At 36.9% G+C, this 20,896-nt stretch overlaps 1 protein-coding gene and 1 long non-coding RNA gene across 2 annotated transcripts; both read left to right on the forward strand.

Moving 5' to 3' along the window:
- Positions 1-409: 409 nt before the first annotated feature.
- On the forward strand, positions 410-6,199 carry LOC136238881 (beta-1,3-N-acetylglucosaminyltransferase manic fringe-like). Its single transcript, XM_066029512.1, has 11 exons — positions 410-886; positions 1,519-1,582; positions 1,643-1,685; positions 3,978-4,058; positions 4,105-4,249; positions 5,321-5,362; positions 5,426-5,514; positions 5,574-5,647; positions 5,709-5,803; positions 5,851-5,945; positions 5,993-6,199. The coding sequence occupies exons 1-11, from the start codon at positions 521-523 to the stop codon at positions 6,057-6,059; spliced, it is 1,161 nt and encodes a 386-aa protein (XP_065885584.1). The 5' UTR covers positions 410-520; the 3' UTR covers positions 6,060-6,199.
- Positions 6,200-12,645: 6,446 nt separating this feature from the next.
- LOC136238703 (uncharacterized) lies at positions 12,646-13,539 on the forward strand. The gene is made up of 3 exons (XR_010693173.1): positions 12,646-12,861; positions 12,955-13,206; positions 13,286-13,539. It is a non-coding gene; the product is annotated as an uncharacterized lncRNA (long non-coding RNA).
- Positions 13,540-20,896: the final 7,357 nt, after the last annotated feature.

The following is a 20,896-nucleotide window of genomic DNA, read 5'->3' on the forward strand; positions in this document are numbered from 1 at the left end:
GACCAATTGTCGGTAATTATATTTCAGACTGCAATTTTCTTCAGAGACAAACTATATTATGTGGTTATGCATTGGTTTGATAAATCAGTGAAAATATTAACTCTGGTACCATTCTTTCTTTTGATGTGGTATGCACTGGTTCACCGGTAATAATAATGTTGCAAAAAATATTAAAACAACAAGTATAAGGAAAAATGTCCACTAGTAGCTATATCTGCTGGTGTCCTTGTTTCCTTTTTCTGTGATCCCTAATCAAACTTAAAATACTTATAATATAGTCTAGTGTGGTAAATAAACATGGATTAGTATGTGTGTATTATCTATGAAGATTTATTAGCCTTCCAAATAACTTTTATAAATGCGCTTATAAAGCTGCACACAAGTTCCTCGGGCGAGCCTGTCCCTGGTGTAATTAGTGGGCGCGGCAGTGTACCGGTCAGTTGTTGTGCAGTCGATAGTGGCTACAACAAAGACTGTATAGTCGTCTTTAACGATGGTGTTGTGACAGCCGATAAAACAAATGACAGAAGAAGAGTCCACGGTTTCGAGAAAGTTCTGCAGCTGGGTAAGTGCCAATCGATCTGACGCGAGTAGGAGGCGTGCCCTTCGCTGGATGCAGTTATGTGTTACAGGATTTGTGTCTATTGTGATAGTAGTAGTAATGTGGTGTGACTGGTCCAGCCCATTGCCGGCAACTTATCTTGGAAGTGAGAGATCCTACCCACCCGCAATGAACACTACTCACATTAATGGAAAACCAATGGAGAGAGTTGTTACTAACTATACTAACAATATATTCTTTACTGTAAAAACATCTATGAAGAACTACAGAAAACGACTAACTTTACTGATGCTGACATGGTTCCAAGTTGTAGATAAAAATAAGGTATGCAGTGCACCCGGCCTAGCTATGTGCCATGCTCTCTGTACTATAGCTATATACCCACTGAATGTATCCATATATATTCCAGCTACGTAGCTAGCTAAAAGCACAACTTGCATTGAGCCATTGAGGAAACTTTAGGCCTTTTATTTTTTAAGTGACACTTGGAGTAAACTTGCAACCAAAAGCTCTCTTGTTGCGGAATTTTAAAAATTAGCCATTATTAATACTGACCCTAATTGCCTCCCTTCCACCTCCACGACTATATAAGAAAAACTGAAAAGTATTATACCATTTACAAAGATTTACCTGTTAAAATTACTGAGGTAGCTACTACTGAAAGTGTAATAATTGCCAAATCATGCAGCAGTTTCTTCCTGCTATGCCTTTATTGAATGTGTACATGTTGTGTACAGAGAGAGAACTATCAGTGATGATAAAAATAATGCATACATAATTAAATTATACAGTAACTGAAAGTGTGGTGTGTCCTCGGGCACACACGACCGCAATATGGAAAACCATAAGGTAGGCATGGCAAGGAGTGAAATTACAACAAACACACAAAACAAACAAACAAAAAATAAAATAGCAGCGAATAAACAAATAGTCCTATGCTTGGTTTGTATTCACAGGTGGCAGTGATCAGTGATAGCTTAAAAGCTGGACAGTTGTATGTCAGCACTATAAGAGATGCTGGTGAGTTATATGCCTGCTGATAGTACATGTGCAAAATGTTTCTTGTGTCACATCATATAGGGTTCAACTTAATTCTTTCCAACTGCTCCAATATGCATTCAGCGTAAGTATTGTGTGTATAGTATACAGTGTTCGTTATAGAAACCATTGTGATGAATTTAGCAGCATTTGATCATGACTTTACACTGAATGAATATGTAACGTAATAATATAAAATCAGGCAGATATCTTTCATTTGTGACATTTTTAAATAGTGAAAAGGTAGATCAGGACCTTTCTGAGCCTATTTATTGAAATAAGGTATTGCCACAGTCCTTTACTGCAAAAATCACTCACATAGCACCGTTGTATGTATTAGGTATGTCTAAAATAAATTATAGCTTTGCTGGTAAGGCTCCCAACTATTGAAAACTGAATTTCCTACCCACACAATAAGGCCAGGCAAACTTGATTACTTGTTTCTCATCCACAAAACTTCATGCGGGCAGGAGATCATTTTTTCATTATTCATTATTAAAGAAAATACCCCAAATCAAGCTGTCTGTTACTGTAAAGGTTAGCTAAAGCCTTTTAAGAACTAGTACTTACCATTTCTTGGGTGCAAGTGACATTTGCTGTGCTGTAAATGATAGACAGTCTTCTAAGCATCATAATTACATGTGCACGTGATTGATAACACAATAATGAAATTAGATGTGGTGGGGTAAAAAGGGATATGGGCAGGGATGAGAAACAATTAATCAAGTTTGCCTGGCCTAAAGAACACTGATAATATATATATATATATATATATATATATGTTGCACATGTGTTGGAAACCTGCATATAAAATGTATTATGAATGGTATACAGTCCTTGTATACAATATGTCACAATGATTTACGGACTTGGTAGTGGAGATTAGTATCATACAGAATAAAAGCAATTCTCTCACGGTTGCAAAATGATTTTAAATCACATAGGGCCTTTTCATCAAGTAGTAGTGTCTTTTTATCATCCCTAAAGTTGTTTAGTTGTTGGACATTAACAGTTAACTATGCTGTTTGTGGTTAGTATGTAGCTCTGGTATGTTTGTGTAGGGTAATCTCTGACTAGGTAATTTAAAGAACATAACTGTGTTGTATCTTTAGCTATTAAAACCTGATGTAGGAGTGGATGAGATACATATAAAAGTAACAGAATATTTGCATAGGAAAATCATGGTGGTGGGAACGTGTACTTTACACACACTTGACACACATGAAGGAGCAATAACTGTTCTGTTTCTTTAGCAATTGAGTTGGCATCATGTGCATGAAGCTACACCTCAGTGAAACATTCAACAACTATCTGGCAATGGAAACTACCAATACATACTCACAGAAATTCAAACAGGAGTTCTCATTCCATTAGAAGAATAAAAGCATTGTCTTCCTCCGTGTAAATGGCTGGTTTTACCATGAATTAAGCTTGCCACATAAACTTTAGTACAAAGAACATTTTCACCTTTCCATGTAATTTATGGAGCCGTTTCCAATACACATGCAATATATGATGTGCATGGTAAAGGAATTGCGTCGATTAGGCTGAACTGTTTTAAATGTTTTCATAATCCTGGTGAAGCGTCATAAAAGTGCCACTCCACTGGCAGTGTACACATATGACACTGCCAGATCAATTTATCACTCTCTCTCTCTCTCTCTCTCTCTCTGACATACGTACACACACACACACACACACACACACACACACACACACACACACACAAATGCACATAAATGTTCCATCCCCAAGCAGGATAATGAAACAACCTTCCCCGATGACTTAGAGGACGATCTATTCCTAGATGATCCGTTCGGTGAAGACACCACTCACTCTCCAAATCTTATCCCCGAAACAGGAGATACCACTACCAACTCACCAAAACTAGAATCTGCATCCCCTGGGGAGACAAGCAAAAGCCATCTCAAAGTATTATTAAAGCTAAGGGTACCACAAATGCCCAGGTTTGAGGCCACCACCTCCTATCTTCAACCATCATGTGCATGAAGCTACACCATAGTGAAACATTCAGCCAACTATCTGGCAATGGAAACTACCAATACACATGCACTCACAGAAACTCAAACAGGAGCTCTCATTCCATTACAAGAATAAGTACTAGAATCAGTTTCACATAAAGCATTGTCTTCCTCTGTGTAAATGGCTGGTTTTACCATGAATTAAGTTTGCCCCATAAAGTTTATTACAGGGAACATTTCACCTTGTCATGTAATTTATAGAGTCGTTTCCAATCCATGTGCAACATATGATGTGCATGGTAAAGGAATTGGTTGAATGTTTTCATGATCCTGTAGGTGATATCATTTTAACATTGGTATACTCATATACTCATAACATGTTTATCCCCACACAGTGAAGCTTTGTGTTGTAAAAGTGGTGCTGAGTTTGGTGCATACTATGAAGCCGTAAAGAAACACAATGAAAACAAAGAGAGGTAAGGATATTACAAAACACTTTGATGACATTTTATCACTTCATAGGTACCAATGGTTCTGTCATGTCGATGATGACGTCTATGTTAATGTTCCACGACTCAGTCAACTACTACAACAATATGATCCGCACAAACCATACTACATTGGGAAGTGGCCATGGGTAGCACATCACAATCATTCCTTTACCAAAGTACACCAACCAGTAAAGTATAGTCCTTGCATGTCAATACAGAATCCCCTTGAAAGTTTAAATGGATTCATGCTATAAATTCTGCAGTTTCCTGTTTGTGATGCACACATTGCTATCAATAGATGCACACCTCATCGTAACACACAAACTGTGATTATTAACAACAGTTGATGTCTTAATTGGATCGAGAGGAACTTAATTTGGCAATTCATAAAATTGATGTATCAATTAAATTAAGACCACACCAGCATAAGATTGTATTTTTAATGTGTTTCACACGTAAACCTGAAAATTTCTCTGCTATATTGCACCTTTTTAAGTCTATCATTATAAAAAATCAAATGTAGAAGATATTTTTTCACAAACCTGGTTGCAAATCATAGGTGGTGGAAATGAAGAAGCCAGGAGGTCCCACTTTTATTGGGTAAGTAGAGATCAAAATACTCTAATAGAACAGCCAATTACTCTAATAGAACAGTTAATTTTACATCTCCTTTATAAGTTGTAAGTAACTGCTTAATTTAATTGCAAAATTGTAGTAAAATAGTTTAAAATACTCTCTCACAGCTTATAAAATATGAAAATTTTCCTGAGGGCAAGCCCCCAGATCCCGATAGATAGCATTCATATCTGTTGCATGCTTCATACTCCATTGTGTAAATTTAACTGTCAAAGTTGGCCCCCTCACTCTTTAGCCTGCTCCACCACCTCTGTCACAAATTACAGCAGTCCACCAATAATTATACCAATATGATTATGCAGTGAAATCTCAAATATGTGACAAAATTTTGGAAAATTACTCTATATGGTCGCACCTGAAACAATTAAATTTTGAACATAGCATGGTGCTGTTAGTAACAGAAAACACTTTTTCAAACATTTCTATTTTAATTCAAGGTATCTGTGGTTTATTCTACCCTTAATTGGGTAGGAATTTTAACTTATAATGTTGTGTTGCAGAACTAAATATTTAATGTGTCGAATGCACCCATAAGGGTGATTTTCCAAAATTCGGTCACATATAATCCTTGCAACCATGTATGTGTTATGTGTTATTTACTGTATACACAGCTCAATAGTGTTAGATTACATCGTATCAGAAGTATGAACTATGTGAGTAGAAACAAATAACACGAACAGCATGTGTGTGTTATATTAGTGTGTTTTGGTTCTTAGCCAATAAAAGCTAACACTTTTAAATATGCAACTGGGTCAACTTATTGTTTAAGTCATGCACTAATGATGGAAGCTAAGCAGTTCTTCAAGTTAGTAGCAACTGTGTATAACTGATTATGAATTAATCCAAGGTGTTGTTTCCATTTAGTGGCAAAGACAATTTCTATGCAAGTTGTAGACTTGCTTTGTTCACAGATGATATAGCCATTGGACTAATCATCGGTAGCAAGCAATCTTTGTGCAATAACATCATTAATTTTATAATATATATATATTTGTGTAGGTGTCATCCTGGGGTATAACCTTACTGATGTTAATGATTTTCACAACCAATATGATGATATGGCCAGTACATCTGTAGAGGAAATATCAAAATACGTGAGTTGATGATTGTAGAAAATTACTGTTAATTAAATTCCATACAGATTACAGTTGGGTATCAGATGAAGCTAAAAGATGAAGTGAAAGTTTATTATAACACTATTCCCATACAGTCACCCTTTGTGAAAGATTCAACAAAGTAAGGGATTTGATCAGTCTCAATGTAACACATGCCATCTTTTGTAGATTTATGGCCTATCACTGTCTACTGTACCCGAGTGTGTCATGGTGTCCTAGACACTTGCCGTTCTAAAATTGTGTATATAATATTCATCCATATCTATAGTATTTAAAATGATATATTTCATTCTATCCATGCGTATAGTACTGTATGCTAGAATGTATATCTAGCACTTCTTGTAGTATAAAGAATTAATATATATACACTATAAATAAGCCAACTAGTAGTACCTTAACTATCAAATGTTCTGATTTTATTTGAAGTGCCTGAAGGATTCAGTGTGCACATGCTCACACTTTCAAGGTACTGTACAGTGGTCCCTCAGCCATCAATTATCAGAACTTTCTGATATCTGAACTATGAAGAAAGTATATTACCTAAAGTGTATGTTCTATTAGAGTATTTTAACCTAAATGTATGGGCTTTCGGACTTTTCCATTATCTGAGTACACCTGGGGCCCAATAAGTTATGGAGGACCACTGTTTATAGTTCACAGTGCTGTCATGGTTTTATCTTTCTTTTACATCACAACTATGTTCAGTGTAGTCAGTCCAAACTTGACAACCACTAGCTAGCAGACATCACGCACAACACACTCACCAATTCTTGTTCAATCAGTTCAGGTTGTAGTGTGACAACGCAAGTGATAGAACACTCTACCAGAAGCTCTAACTGGATCTTACCATAAGTAGTCTTTGTGGTAGGGAGGTTGATATATAACACACTGGAAGTTCTGTAGTTGAAATGTTAATTAACCTCATGATCAGGTTATTGAAATTTACTTAATCGCAATATATTCCTGCTTGATACAAGTATAAAAGATGACATTGTGTGTGTGTGTGTGTGTGTGTGTGCGTGTGTGTGTGTGTGTGTGTGTGTGTGTGTGTGTGTGTGTGTGTGTGTGTGTGTGTGTGTGTGTGTGTGTGTGTGTGTGTGTGTGTGTGAAGGGTGTACGTATGTAAGTTGGTGGGTGGGTGGGTTGGTGTGAAGTAGCATGACTAAGTGGGTTGGATATTACTATGGAATCATTTTAATACTTGTACTTATCATTTTTGCTGTCCCTGCTCCACATCTACAAACAAGACCCTTCCCCTTTTACTCTATAAGTAACAATTATGTATACATAGCTAGTATAGTCTTGTTATTAGTTGATAATTGCAACCAACTACTGGCAGTTCTCGCCTATAGCTGTATGCCATCCCAACTCAATTGCTTCATCAGTCATCACTGTCTTTAATTTGTTGTTCTTGTGATTTTTAAGTTTGTACATGCATAGCATGAGAAACCGCATGATACATATATTTCATGTGCAAGTTTAATTGCATCACACAAAAATAGACTACATTGTAACACTCTGTATTTGCAGGAGTGGATCTAGGAATTAGGGGTAATAAATTATTTGCAGCAACTTATCTCCAGTAGCAGGGATACAGTGATCACGATTTTTCCCTTACGACAGTCAGTTAAAAGAAGAAAAATAAAATGTGTGTGGGGTGTAGAAATTCTGGTAGCAGGGGAGAGATTTGTGCTCCATATACAGTATGCTGTAGCCTTTTTAATTTGATTTTGATTTGATGTATAATTTGCAGTCAGCATAGCTCCTCTTCTGTGGTCAAGCACATTAAAAATAAATTGTTCCAACCGCTTTAACATCAACATCATCCAATATACCAACCAATAGCTAGTTAGCCAAAAAAGGTTTCTTTTAAATGGTTTTTCAAAAACTCTAAAATAAAGAATTGTACACATCAGTATATACAAAAGTGCATGAATTTTAAATGTGGTATAGCAAGAGGTTTGGCACTGTAGTGAGATAGCATGACTGTTCTATTAGAGTAGCTTACTGCTTTATTAGTGAATACTTTGCCTTATCCCATATAGCTACCACAGTGGAATCAGTTATCCGATCTCTTGGGACCAGGGGTGGTCCATAAGTCTGAAAAGTCCATATCTCTTAACTGTGTATAAATAACTTTAAAATAGCATAAAGAATTTTTTTTTAAATATCAGTATTTCAACTACCCTAATAGAACAGTCACTCCTCTAATAGAGCAGTCATTTCCGTAATTCGGTTAACCGAGAAACCGGATAACTGAGGTTCCACTGTAATAAAAATTAAAACACAATTACACTAGTATATTAACTAACTTCCACTATCTTCACCAAGTCCTTGCTAGCAGAAAGTGACAAAGGCCACCTAAGGTAAAGTTTTAGCACCCAAGCAATCTGCCTCTGAATTACCTGCTTGGGGAATTGCTAGAATTATAGTAAGTGGCATACATTACACACACACACACACACACACACACACACACACACACACACACACACACACACACACACACACACACACACACACACACACCAGAGGCGTAGCCAGGATTTTTTTGAAGGGGGGTTCCAGACCAGCATTGAGTTACCAGAAGCAGGGGTCTGGGGGCACAGCCCCCAGCCACTGAGAGACTTTCAATATTTTAATGAATCAAAACTCAGCAAATTGCTATATTTTACGCAAAAGTACATTAATTGTGATGCATATAAGTGCCCCGCGATGAAGGTAGTACTAGATAAAGCCACCTAGTGGAAACAGACAGCATAACACATAGAGACACATACTAGTAATCTGTAAGTGATAGTTATCTCACTGTGGTATAAGAGCCATGAATCCACTGATACAAATGGAATGACTTACAATCAAAACAATACAACTATACAAATATGCATAGCATGAATTCATTTTGCATAACACAAGTGATAATATAAACTACTGGAGCTCTATATCTTTAAACACTGCACACCAAAGCTATAGCAGTATAAGGTCATGCTAAGTTTTGCATTTAATGTTAGAATGTCTGAAAAACTTCATATGGACATGGATATATTTACATGCATGTTCTATTAGAGTAAACCTGACTGCTCTATTAGAATATAAACCTGACTGCTCTATTAGAGTATATACCTGACTGCTCTATTAGAGTATATCAATCTTTTTAACAAGTTTTGAAGAAGCCTAAGGCTCATGTTACCTCTGTAAATCCTTCCTTGAGAGATGAATGCAAGCTTTATCAATTGTTGTGCTGTGCCATTACACTATATTACTCACTCATTTTGTCCTGCCACACTAAATGGTGTGTTAGGATCCTGCTTGCAGAAGTCAAAATTTTACAGGGGGGGTTCCTGAACCCCCCGGAACCCCCCTCCCTACGCCCCTGCACACACACACACACAAACACACACACACAAACACATACGCATACAGTAACTATAATGCATGCAGTTTTTCTTCTATTTTCCTTAAAACGTCTGCTATTCGTGTTGTGTCCTAAGCATAGGTAATGAAAGAGGTCAACATTAAATTTCTAGGCCACACACACATTCACATACACACTCCACAGCCCAGCACACATGAACTAAACAATGAATTTTTTTTTTAGAGAAAAAGCTTATTCTAACAAGTCATCTTAAAGATTGCATTACCTGCTGCCATGCATGCAATTAACAGTCCCTAAGGTTTGATTATGGATTACTACAATCAGACACCTGTAACTGTTGGATGTGATGAAATTATAATAATTATATAACTTACAGTGTACTGTATGTTTCAGGGGCGGTGGAGCAGGCCAAAGAGTGAGGGGGCCAGGCCAGCTGTAAGTTGAAGACCCAAAAAAAAAAAAAAAGGTCACAGCCTGCTGACAATAGCTGCTCTCCACCAATTACATCTCCATATTTATTACTACACATACGTAGCTAAGGAATTTGCTACACTGCTTCTCTGAATACTGTGACTGCTCTATTAGAGTATCCATATCCTGACTGTTCTATTAGAGTATCTCGATCTTTTCTTGCAAACAGTGTCCCAAAAAGTGGGCCCCTGCCCCCCCCGTCTCCACCGCCTATGGTATGTTTGCCCATGCACTAGCTACATGTAGCTGGTCATACTACAGCACAATTGTGTAACTATAGCTATAGAGTTATGATAACAACAGAAGCTACAGATCAGAGTTGTTGAATTTACACGTGTAAAATGATTTCATATTTTGCCTTTTAAATTTTTGTGAAGCCAGCTGGTCATATTTTATGTTGCATATTTTGTTACTTGTTGTAGAGTATTCCCAACTGAAGTAGTCAGCTACAGTAGTGTTTCCCTTTGAGACCTAGTGTCAGTGAGCACATGCTATGTAGTACAGGCAAGATAGATACACATTACCCAAGCATATTCATGAAAAATAGTTTGATTGGGAATGTAGCTATGTAGCTTGGCCTAATACAATTACCCGAATCGTGACATCTACTTAATTAACAAGGTATGATTTTTAAAACAAGTGGCTATTACACTGGTAGATTGGAGTACAATAACATTGCTAACAATATTTTATTCACTCATGACCTTACTGAGGTATTTTAATGAATCAAATGTGACTCTCACCTGCTTAAAAATTATCAGTCAACATGCGATGTCAACCCAGTGGTACTGTGTACACTATGCTACATAATAGAGTGTGCCTATAGCTCTATGTTGTTACAGTATTAATAACAGATCACAGCAATGATGACAAGAATCTTTAATAATCCTAGCAGTTTAAAGCTAGAATCAACATTAAATTTAGTAACAGCTTAAGGGCATGGCATAACATTGTAATCCTGTATAGGAGCCCAAGGGGGGTGCTTGGGTTGCTGAAGCACCCCCCTCCAAAATTTTACTGTGTGCAAGATAGGAAGTTTCTAGAAGTTGCAGTATAGATGCAATTGCATCTTATATGTATGCATGGGCAATGAAAATATGGAAAGAGAAGGGAGAATGGCTAATCTTTACTTTGAATTACTTCAAATTATACTTTTGGTGTGAGACTTTAACCTAAAAGCTGCTAAAAATCGAAATACTCTAATAGAACAGTCAACTACTCTAATAGAACAGTCAACTACTCTAATAGAACATCCATCATAATGTTTTTCTTCAAGAAGTTGCCAGTGTATTTTCTTGACCTGTGCACTGCTATCTTACCATTGCTCCAAACATCCTGCCATATGCTAATCCCTTTCTGAGAACAATTCTGTCAAATGGTTTAATATTATAGCGGGTATTTTCAGTTGGGTTGCTACAAACTTGATGCTTGAGTTGACATGCTTAAGTAAAGCAGTAAAATTCTTAGCATGTATACAGTTAACAAGGCTGTAGTATCTGAGAACTGTTTGTTTTTGCTTTATCAGTACCAAAATTCCATGCTACATTTATCTGAATCTAGCATCAATTAAAGCTAATGTCATACAGGATTTGCACTCCCAAACCCCTTGAAGCTGAACTTTATAAGCTCAACTTATACCACAGCATTTACGTTGTGGGGTTAGTTGTGGCCAAAAACTAGTTGTATATGTATGTAAGTGACTTTGGACTCTGGTTGTAAAAATTTAATATGGTGATGGGGCAATAAATTATAGTTGTAAAAAGTCAGATTGAAATAGCAACAGAACAGTCTGTGGCTATATATACTACAAAGTTGAAGTTATTTTTGTGTGCATTTTAAATCTCTACAATGACCTTAAGGTCCAATCCTGTGTATGTCTTTGACAATCCACTAGTATTGCCTTATAATCCAATAGCATTTAAAAATGTAGTTCTGTTTTTCTAAAATTGCTTACAACTGAACTCATCCATCTTATACCCACAATATTTCAGTATAATAGAGTATTTGGTTACAAATAGCCTCCAGATTCAATCTTGTGATGGCTATATTCCAAAAATTTCCAGAGGAAGCATCACCCCAGATCCTCCTAGCTAGAAAATTCTATGTATGCATATTCTCAGGTCATGCACACTGTATGGTGAGTGTATACTTGCTCTCTCAAGCCCCCTCTTCATTGTTACTGTTTGGATGTTATAGTTTGAGCCATGAGACTGTAAAACACACTAGCTATATACCTTAAGCCAAGTAAGACACTAAATTTAGTGATCTTGTATATTGATGAATTTGCCATATAAATTTTATTAATCGTGATCAATTAGCAAAAACCAAAACTCTAAAATTGCTAAATTTAATGTACCGCTAAATTAAGGTATTTCAAGCACAAAATTAATGGCAAGTATGGATCATGTATAGCTGATATACATATCCTTCTCCTTCCTGTTCTTTATGTAAAGAATGTATATTTTAGTTACTGGCTGTGCCCTCATATGATAGCTAGTACAGTATTACAACTGATCTGGAATAATGGCGTCATTTCATCATTATTACTCTTAGGTGACTCACAATGCTTTACAAGCATTGTGCATTGTGAATCTCTTTAAAAAAGTGGCATCATTTTTCAGTCAAAAGTATTACCAATTTTAATACTGAATAGGCTAAGTTTGCAAAATTTTTCTGTGGGGGCATGCCCCCAGACCCCCCTAGATAGAGCATGCTGAGTGTGCGGAGCCAGTTGTCGCTTTTCTTAGCCAACCAACTATTGTTAGCACCCCCCTTCTGAAATCCTAGATCCGCCCCTGGGAGCTGCTCATTATAGAATAGGCATTTACATTATAGCATAGTTTGTCTGCTACATGCAATGTGGGGGAACTGATTATCTAATCACCACATATATATTTTAATATGCCAACCCAATAAGATCATGATGTAAGTGCATTTACAAGAATTGTTGTTAGCTAATCAGAATCATATTTGAAATACGTAGCATGGATTGTGGACCACTATAAAAAGCCTCAAGATCAGCCAAACTTGAAACAGATTGGTAGGATACTGTGCCAAGTGGGACAAAATGTTTCATCTACTACTGTGGTTGTGTGTGGCTATTTCTCTAGTCAATGGTAAAGACTTTATGACAAAGCATGAAGACAGATTTTTTACTGCATCTAAAGAAATTTTTCATGCAATTTACAGGGTAAGTTGTTACTAAACAAGCATACCTGTAACCAGCTGCTGTCTGCTTTGTATAATAAATAAATAAATGTTCTGTTGTCTGTGTTCTTCAAAGAGTAAGGATTACGGAAAAGTTATGATTGACAATGATATACCACCAGAGAACTACACCATTTCCAACAACACACAACGTGTTTTGAATGGGATGAATTTAACCTGTAGATATTACACCGATGTTAATTCTTACAAGTATCAACTACAAGAGGTCTTGTTTCACAAAGATGTGTTACCCAATGAGCTACTTGAAAAGATAACTTCAATACTAATCAACTTACAAGTTGCTGCAAGTAGTCTACAACATATTAGGGTAAGGATAACCATCAATAATGTATCAGTAGCTACAAGCTATATAGCTAGCTGTATTACAGTCTTATGTACCTCCATAGATGACTGCTTCCAACAAGCCGTGCCTAGAATTTCCATCGGAAGAATACAAGCACATTTATGTAGTGAGCAACAAAAGCAGTGACCTTTTGTGTGAGTTGAAGCTTAGTTCATTTAAATGGATAAAAGAACTGCAACATTTTATTTAGACTTAAAACATACTTTATAATTAACTGTATATGCATGCACACATTGTATATACAAATGTGCATACTGTTACTTTTAATGTTGGTTGTTATCATTTGTCTCAAGCTAATCTTGTTAGTTTGTCAACTGCCATCCAATGAGGGTGATTATTTTGGTAGGTGTGGTGTGCAAGGTTCCTATACCATTATATGCAATAGGATCATCACTGATATAATCAACCAAAAGCTGTGGCTCCCCTGATTGTGGGAGTGAAATACGGTATTTGAGGATTCCCAACTGTGGCCATCCTAACAATCCTAATGAAACCCTGCACTTTAGCTGCATGCTCTTGGAATGGATAGAACTGGACCCGAGTCTACCTACAAGGCTCTCTTATTTTTCCTCCCCTGATAAAATAATCCCATACTCCCATATCACAATGTTATACTTTTGTTGTTATTTATTTATATATACTTATTTTCTATGTTGTAATTTTCAGTGTTGGGAGTAACGCGCTACTTATGTAACGCGTTACGTAATATTATTACTTTTGTGGTAACAAAGTAATATAACGAAATACGCTATAAAAACAGGTAATATAACGCAAGCTACTTTACTTACAAATGTAACGCGTTACCTAAGTAATATAGTTACTGTAACGAGTCTAATATTACGTAATATTATTACTACAAGTAACGAAGTTACTAATCTCGTTAGTTATCCTCTGAGTAATACCTAGCCACAGCGAAGTAACGAAGCCTACTGAATGAAGCTTATTCACCAGCTTCTTACTTACAACCAAAATTTGCATATTGTCCAACAGCGCAATCATGTCACGTGATAAGGTGGTAGTTTCACACGTGACAGCTTAAGGCTGTGGACACAAAGTAATATAATATGTAATATTATTACAGTTACTTTATTTTATGGGTAATATGTAACTGTAACTAAATAGTTCAGTTGCAAGTAATATGTAATATGTAACTAGTTACTTTTACAAAGTAACTTGCCCAACACTGGTAATTTTAAATATATATGATAGTCTCCATGTCCTAGTGGTAGGCTTTGGGAGGGGACTGACTTGATTCCACCAGCTGCATGGTTGATACAACCCAGTCACTTTCCTGTGCATGCATTCATAATGCTTTTCAATTCAGGAGCTGATCCAGAAATAAACCAAGGGGGATGGCTGACCCAGATGTTAAGTTGATAGTCTTGATTGCCTTAGTTAGCAAAAGTATTTACACTGGGAAGTGGCACAGTATCATATACAGCTTGTACAGAGCATGTGCAAGTGAAACACACACAACATGAGTATACATGGCGGCTTTTTGTGCACCTATTATTTGTGGTATTTTGTGATCTCAATACAGAGTGATCATGAGTTACCACAAGTGATTAAAACAAATAAATCACATGTAGTACACCTGTAACACCTGTACACCTAGCTACTACACATTCCTCTGTTGTATTTGATATGTAGGAGATGATATAGTTTTGGTTTGCTTCATTGAATAAGTAAATGTGATCAATCGTGCATCTCCTAATCACTTACCCCACAGAAGGAAACACTGCCTTAAAGTTGTTAGAGGCAATTGCACTGTATAGCTAAACATTTTTTTGCTATTGAATAGCCAACTTTAAAATTTATGTAACTTACTAACTTTGGTGCAGGTGTCACATTATGGCCACAGCCCTAGAATGATTTGCTGTCAATTATACCAAAACTCCATAAGATTAATGGTACATATAGAGTAAAGTTGATTCAGCCCTAAAGCAGATTGTTTTCAAGAACTCCTCTGCATAGTGGTAGCTAATACTACCCATTATCTTAGATAAAACTGTGCTATTTGTGATTAGCATTATAGAATCATTTCAGTAAAGTGTAATTAAGTATTACATGTCTGAGTGGCTGCAAGGCCATGCATGGTGGGTGGCTAGGCCATGCATCATGATGGTGGGTGGCTAGCCACCCCAGTGACCCCATCCACCCACATGTATCAGCCTGAGTATGCAATTAATACCTACTGTTCTATAATACCTTTAGCAATGTAATGCAGGTGTCCCAGATACATGGTATAGCCTTTAAATACTCTCTCACACTTGCTAGCTCTGATGTTACTACACAAGCGTGCAAATTATCTCCCTCCATTAACTTTGTTTAATGAGTTAAACTCCATTAAATGATAATGTTGGTTATTAGTAATCAACCATTTGTCTCAACCTTCACTTGTCAACTGCTGTCTAATGATGGGGGTCACGTGTTTTGTTCCATGGTTCTCCTATACAATTATGCAACAACACCTATGATCAGCCATAACTAGTACCCCTGATTGCATGAGTGAGGCTTGGGAGTAAAATACCTGAGGGTTCCCAACTTTGAAACCACAGCACTATCACACCCTTAGTTACTCTTGGAATGTAGAGAACTGGACTCGAGTGATGAGTCTACTCTATACACGAGACTCCCTTCTGTATATGTCTGTGTATTTCCTTCCCTGATAGAATAATTCCATACCATAAACTTATATATTTGCTGTATAACAATGTATGTAATTGGTTTGTTTATAATGTAGTCTCCAGGGTGGGTTTTGGGAGGGGATTGACCCGCTATGTGACATTTTCCTGTGCATACATCTGTAATCAGGCACTTATCCAGAAATAAACCAAGGGGGTGGCTGATCCAGATTTCAAATTGGGAGTCTCAACTGTCTTTAGTGTTTACATTGGGGAACAGTGTTGTCATCTCAGGGAAGGATCCAGGGTTTGACAAGGGGGGAGGGGGTACACCATGTGGGTAGCCATATGATGCAGGGAGTCTGGGGAGCACAGGTCCCAGGTATTCTACATGTTTCAGGACTGAAATTTTTGATGTAGAGTAGTTTTATGTACAAAATAATATCTAATCATTGTAATAATATCTAATTATTGTAATAAATCATATTTTACATTGATCAAGAGCTGCATCCTGCATGCAGATAGTCATGAGTTCAGCCATGAAAGTAAATCATCAAACATACAAAGGACCAAGTGAATTTAATTTCCATGTAGGATACATAAGTGCTCCCATGGTTTGGTGCTATAGATGCAACTTTTCATACTTGGTGGATAATTCCGCTTAATATTGTTGCATAAGGTGACTGTTCTATTAGAGTATTTGACTGACTGCTTAATTAGAGTATATCTCAATCTTGCGTATAGATTTTTTTGAGGGGGGGATCATACCCCATCTAGATCTGCCACTGTATTATACCTTTGAAGTACAGTATGTTAGCTATACTAACAATAGTATTTACTCTTGGCCTTACTACATTGTAAGTTATTTTAATAGACCTCAGCTGCTTAAAAATCATGCAATGTCAACCCAGTGGCATTGTGTGCACTGCACTACACAATAGAGTGTGCCCTATAACACTAAATGTTGCTACAATGCAATGATGACAAGAATTTTGTTTAAAGCTAGCATCAATATTTTTAGCTGCAAGGTAACAGTTGAAGGGCGTGCATATAATGTAACATTGTAATCCTGTATAGGAGCTGTTTTAGGTGCAATTGTAGCATAGTTTATCTGCTACATGCAATGTGGGGGAACTGATTATCTAATCACCACATATATATTTTAATATGCCAACCCAATAAGATCATGATATAAGTGCATTTACAAGAATTGTTGTTAGCTACCCAGAATCATATTTGAAATACTGCCAATGCATGTGGATTGTGGACCACTATAAAAGCCTCAAGATCAACCAAACTGGGAACAGGCTAGTAGGATACTGTGCCAAGTGGGAGAAAATGTTTCATATGCTATTTTGGATGTGTGTGGCTATTTCTCTAGTCAACAGTAAAGACTGCATGACGACATTAAGATAGATTTTTTTAATGCATCTGGAGAAATTGCTGATGCCATTGACAGGGTAAGTTGACACTAAAACAAGTATGCCAACTGCTGTCTGCCAAGTAATAATGATAAATAATTCTGTTGCCCATGTTCTTTTTAGAACAATTGGGATTACAGAAAAGTTATGATTGACAATGATATACCACCAGAGAACAACGCCATTTCCAACAACACACAACGCGTATTAAATGGAATGAGTTTAACATGTAGATATTACACTGGTGTTAGTTCTTACAAGTATCAACTACAAGAGATCTTGTTTCACAAAGATGTGTTACCCAATGAGCTTCTTGAAAAGATAACTTCATTACTGATCAACTTACAAGTTGCAGCAAGTAGTCTACAACATATTAGGGTAAGGGTAACCATCAATAATGTATAGCTACAAGCTATATAGCTAGCTGTATTACAGTCTTATGTACCTCCATAGGGACTGCTTCCAACAAGCCGTGCCTAGAATTCCCATCTGAAGAATACAAGCACATTTATGCAGTGAGCAACAAGAGCAATGACCTTTTGTATGAGATGAAGATCAGTTCAATAACATGGATGTACCTGTACTGGAACCTTCTTCCAATATATATGCAGTAGGGACGATTCACATATAGACTATCTTTTAATTATTCACGTTGCATACTATTATTATATCTTACTTTTGAATGTCGGTTCCATGGTTCTCCTATACAATTATGCAACAGCTCTTATGATCAGCTTGTGGCTCCCCTGCTTGAGAGTGAACCTGGCCGGGGTTTCCCAACTTTGAAGCCACAGGGATTTCTAAGGCTATCTTAACAATCCAAATGACGCCCTGCACTATCACATCCTTAGCTATTCTTAGAATGGAGAAAACTGGACTCAAATCTACCACACAAGTTTCCCTTCTATGTCTGTGCATTTCCTCCTCTGATACGTAGAATTATCCCATACCATAAAGTTATATCATAGTTGTATATACTTATTTTTAATATTGTTCTTATAAAATGTAATTGGTTTGTTTATAATGTATAGTCTCCTAGTCCTAGGGGTGGACATTGGGAGAGAACTGACTTGATTCCACCAGCTACATAGCTGATACGATTTACACAGTATTTTCCTGCGTATGCATTCCAATTCGGACACTGATCCAGAAAGAGATCAGAAGTGTTTACATTGAGGAACAGTACTTAGCTTGTGCTTGCAGTGTGCAAGTGTAGCACGCATAATGAGTGGCATGGTAGCTTTTGTGCACCTGTCATTTGCATTTTGTGATCCCAACACAGGGTGATCATGAAGTGGTTAAATCACATCTGTAACATATGCGCCATACCCTGTAGTATTTGATATGTAGGAGATGATAGTTAAGGTTTGCTCCATTAAATAAGTGTGAACTATCATCCCCTACTAATCACATGTCCCACACAAAGAAACACCATTAGAGCTGATTACACTGTATAATATGTTTTTGTGCTATTAGATAGCCAACTTTAAAATTTATATAACTTATTTACTAACTTTGGTGCAGCCACATTATACAATCCTAGGATGATTTGCTGGCAAACGAATAATGATATATAGAGTAAAATTGAATCAGCCATAAAGTAGACCCCAGATTGTCTTTCAAGAACTCCTCTGCATAGTGGTTGCATGCTCATTACCTTAGGGGAGTGTTATTTGTGATTAGCATTATAGAGTCATTTCAGTAAAGTATTGCATATCTGCTGGAGTGGCTGCAACTGTAATAATTTAGGTGTCCTACATAAATTGTACATAGCTATTAGATACCCTCTCACACTTGCTAGATGTGATGTTACTACACAAGCATTAAAATTATCTCCCTCCATTAAATTTTTAAACTCTTGTTCGTTAAATAATAGATCCACCATCAGCCATTTGCCTCAAGCTGATCTTTTTCACTTGTCAACTACCATCTAATGATGGTAGGTGTTTTGGTAGGTGTACAGAGTTCCATGATTCTCCTATAAAATATAGGATCAGTGATATTATCTACAAATCGTGGCTCCCCTGATTGTATGAGGCTTGGAGGCAAAATACCCGACAGTGAAACCACAAGGATTTTAAAAGCCATGAAAAGGCTACTGCCTTACCCACCAAGTCACACATAGCTACTTAGGAACCCCAGTGTAGTAACCCATAACCAGAACACTGATTCATGCATTGATAACAAGATAGACATTGGACATTACCTGAGCTCCAGATAACAGAATAACTGAATATTCATCTATGGGAGTATCAGGAAATAGCTAGAGCAAGCAATGGATGAGATTGTTGTCACTATTCAAGTACTCTCTGAGTCTCTGAGTGAGTGTACATGTGCATGTGTGAGTGTGCATGCATGTTGTGTGTGCGTGTGCTATGTTGCACGCACGCGCGCGTGTGTGTGTGTGTGCATGTGGGTGGGGATGTAAATAATAGTTGGTTATGCTATGGAATTTATCCATATCTGTCTGCACCTACAAAGATGTGTCTATACATACAATGAAGTACATTGGTCTATTTAAAATGACTTCATTAATAAATGGTTCATCTACTTGTACAGTCATTACATATCAGTGGCAATTCTTAATTCAAGTATACACATTCCACTGAGAATGCTCTCACATTCAATCTCGTATCACTCAAACTTCAAAATTTTCCAGTTCAATTACATTATTATTCTAACATGTACCTGTTGTTGTGCAGGGTGTTGGTCATCTGAACCTTTTCATTAACAAATGCTGCAGTGCCAGCAATACCTAATCTAATTATCTAAAAAGCAGTATATAAAAAATCAGCATATAAAAAATTATAAGCATTTGTATCTGGAAATGTCTCCAAATTGCAATATTTTAGCATAATTTCCTGGGGGATGGAGGGGAGGGGGCATGCTCCAGATCCTCCTAGTTCCAGCAGCATGCTGAGAATGCTCTCACATGAGAAATTAGTACCTTGAGTTAGCCCACACCCCTCTTTTGTAAATCCTAAATCCGCCCCTGTAACTGTTGGATGTGATGAAGTTACAGTACTTACTTACAGTGTGCTGTACATTTGCCCTCTAACTCTATGTAACTGCTTATACTGTAACAAAAAGTACAACACAATTGCATAACTATATAGCTATAGAACAGGGGCATCAGAGTAAAAGTGAAAAATGGTAAGGCTCAGTAGGGGCACTGGGGCATGGTACCCTAGAAATTCTTTGCATTGAAATGTCATTTGGAGGCAATTTTGGGCTGTAATATATACTGTGTGCAAAGTGCTGGCTAGCTAGCTATATATATTATGCAATGTCATCCTGCATACACTCAGCTACATATAGAGTGTGCCTTATATGCTATACCACTAAATGCTGCTAGAACAGATCACAGCAATGATGACACTCCTTAATAATCCTAGCAGTTTAAAACCAGCATCAATATTTTTTATCTGTAAGGTAACAGCTTAAGGGGATGTATAGAACATAACATTGCAGGAGCTACTTTAGGTGTAATTGTAGCATAGTTTGTCTGCTACAAATGCAATGTGGGGGAACTGATTATCTAATCACCACATAAACATTTTAATATGCCAACCCAATAAGATCATGATATAAGTGCATTTATAAGAATTG

The sequence above is a fragment of the Dysidea avara genome, chromosome 11 (assembly GCF_963678975.1).
Source record: "Dysidea avara chromosome 11, odDysAvar1.4, whole genome shotgun sequence".
Taxonomy (NCBI): Eukaryota; Metazoa; Porifera; class Demospongiae; order Dictyoceratida; family Dysideidae; genus Dysidea; species Dysidea avara.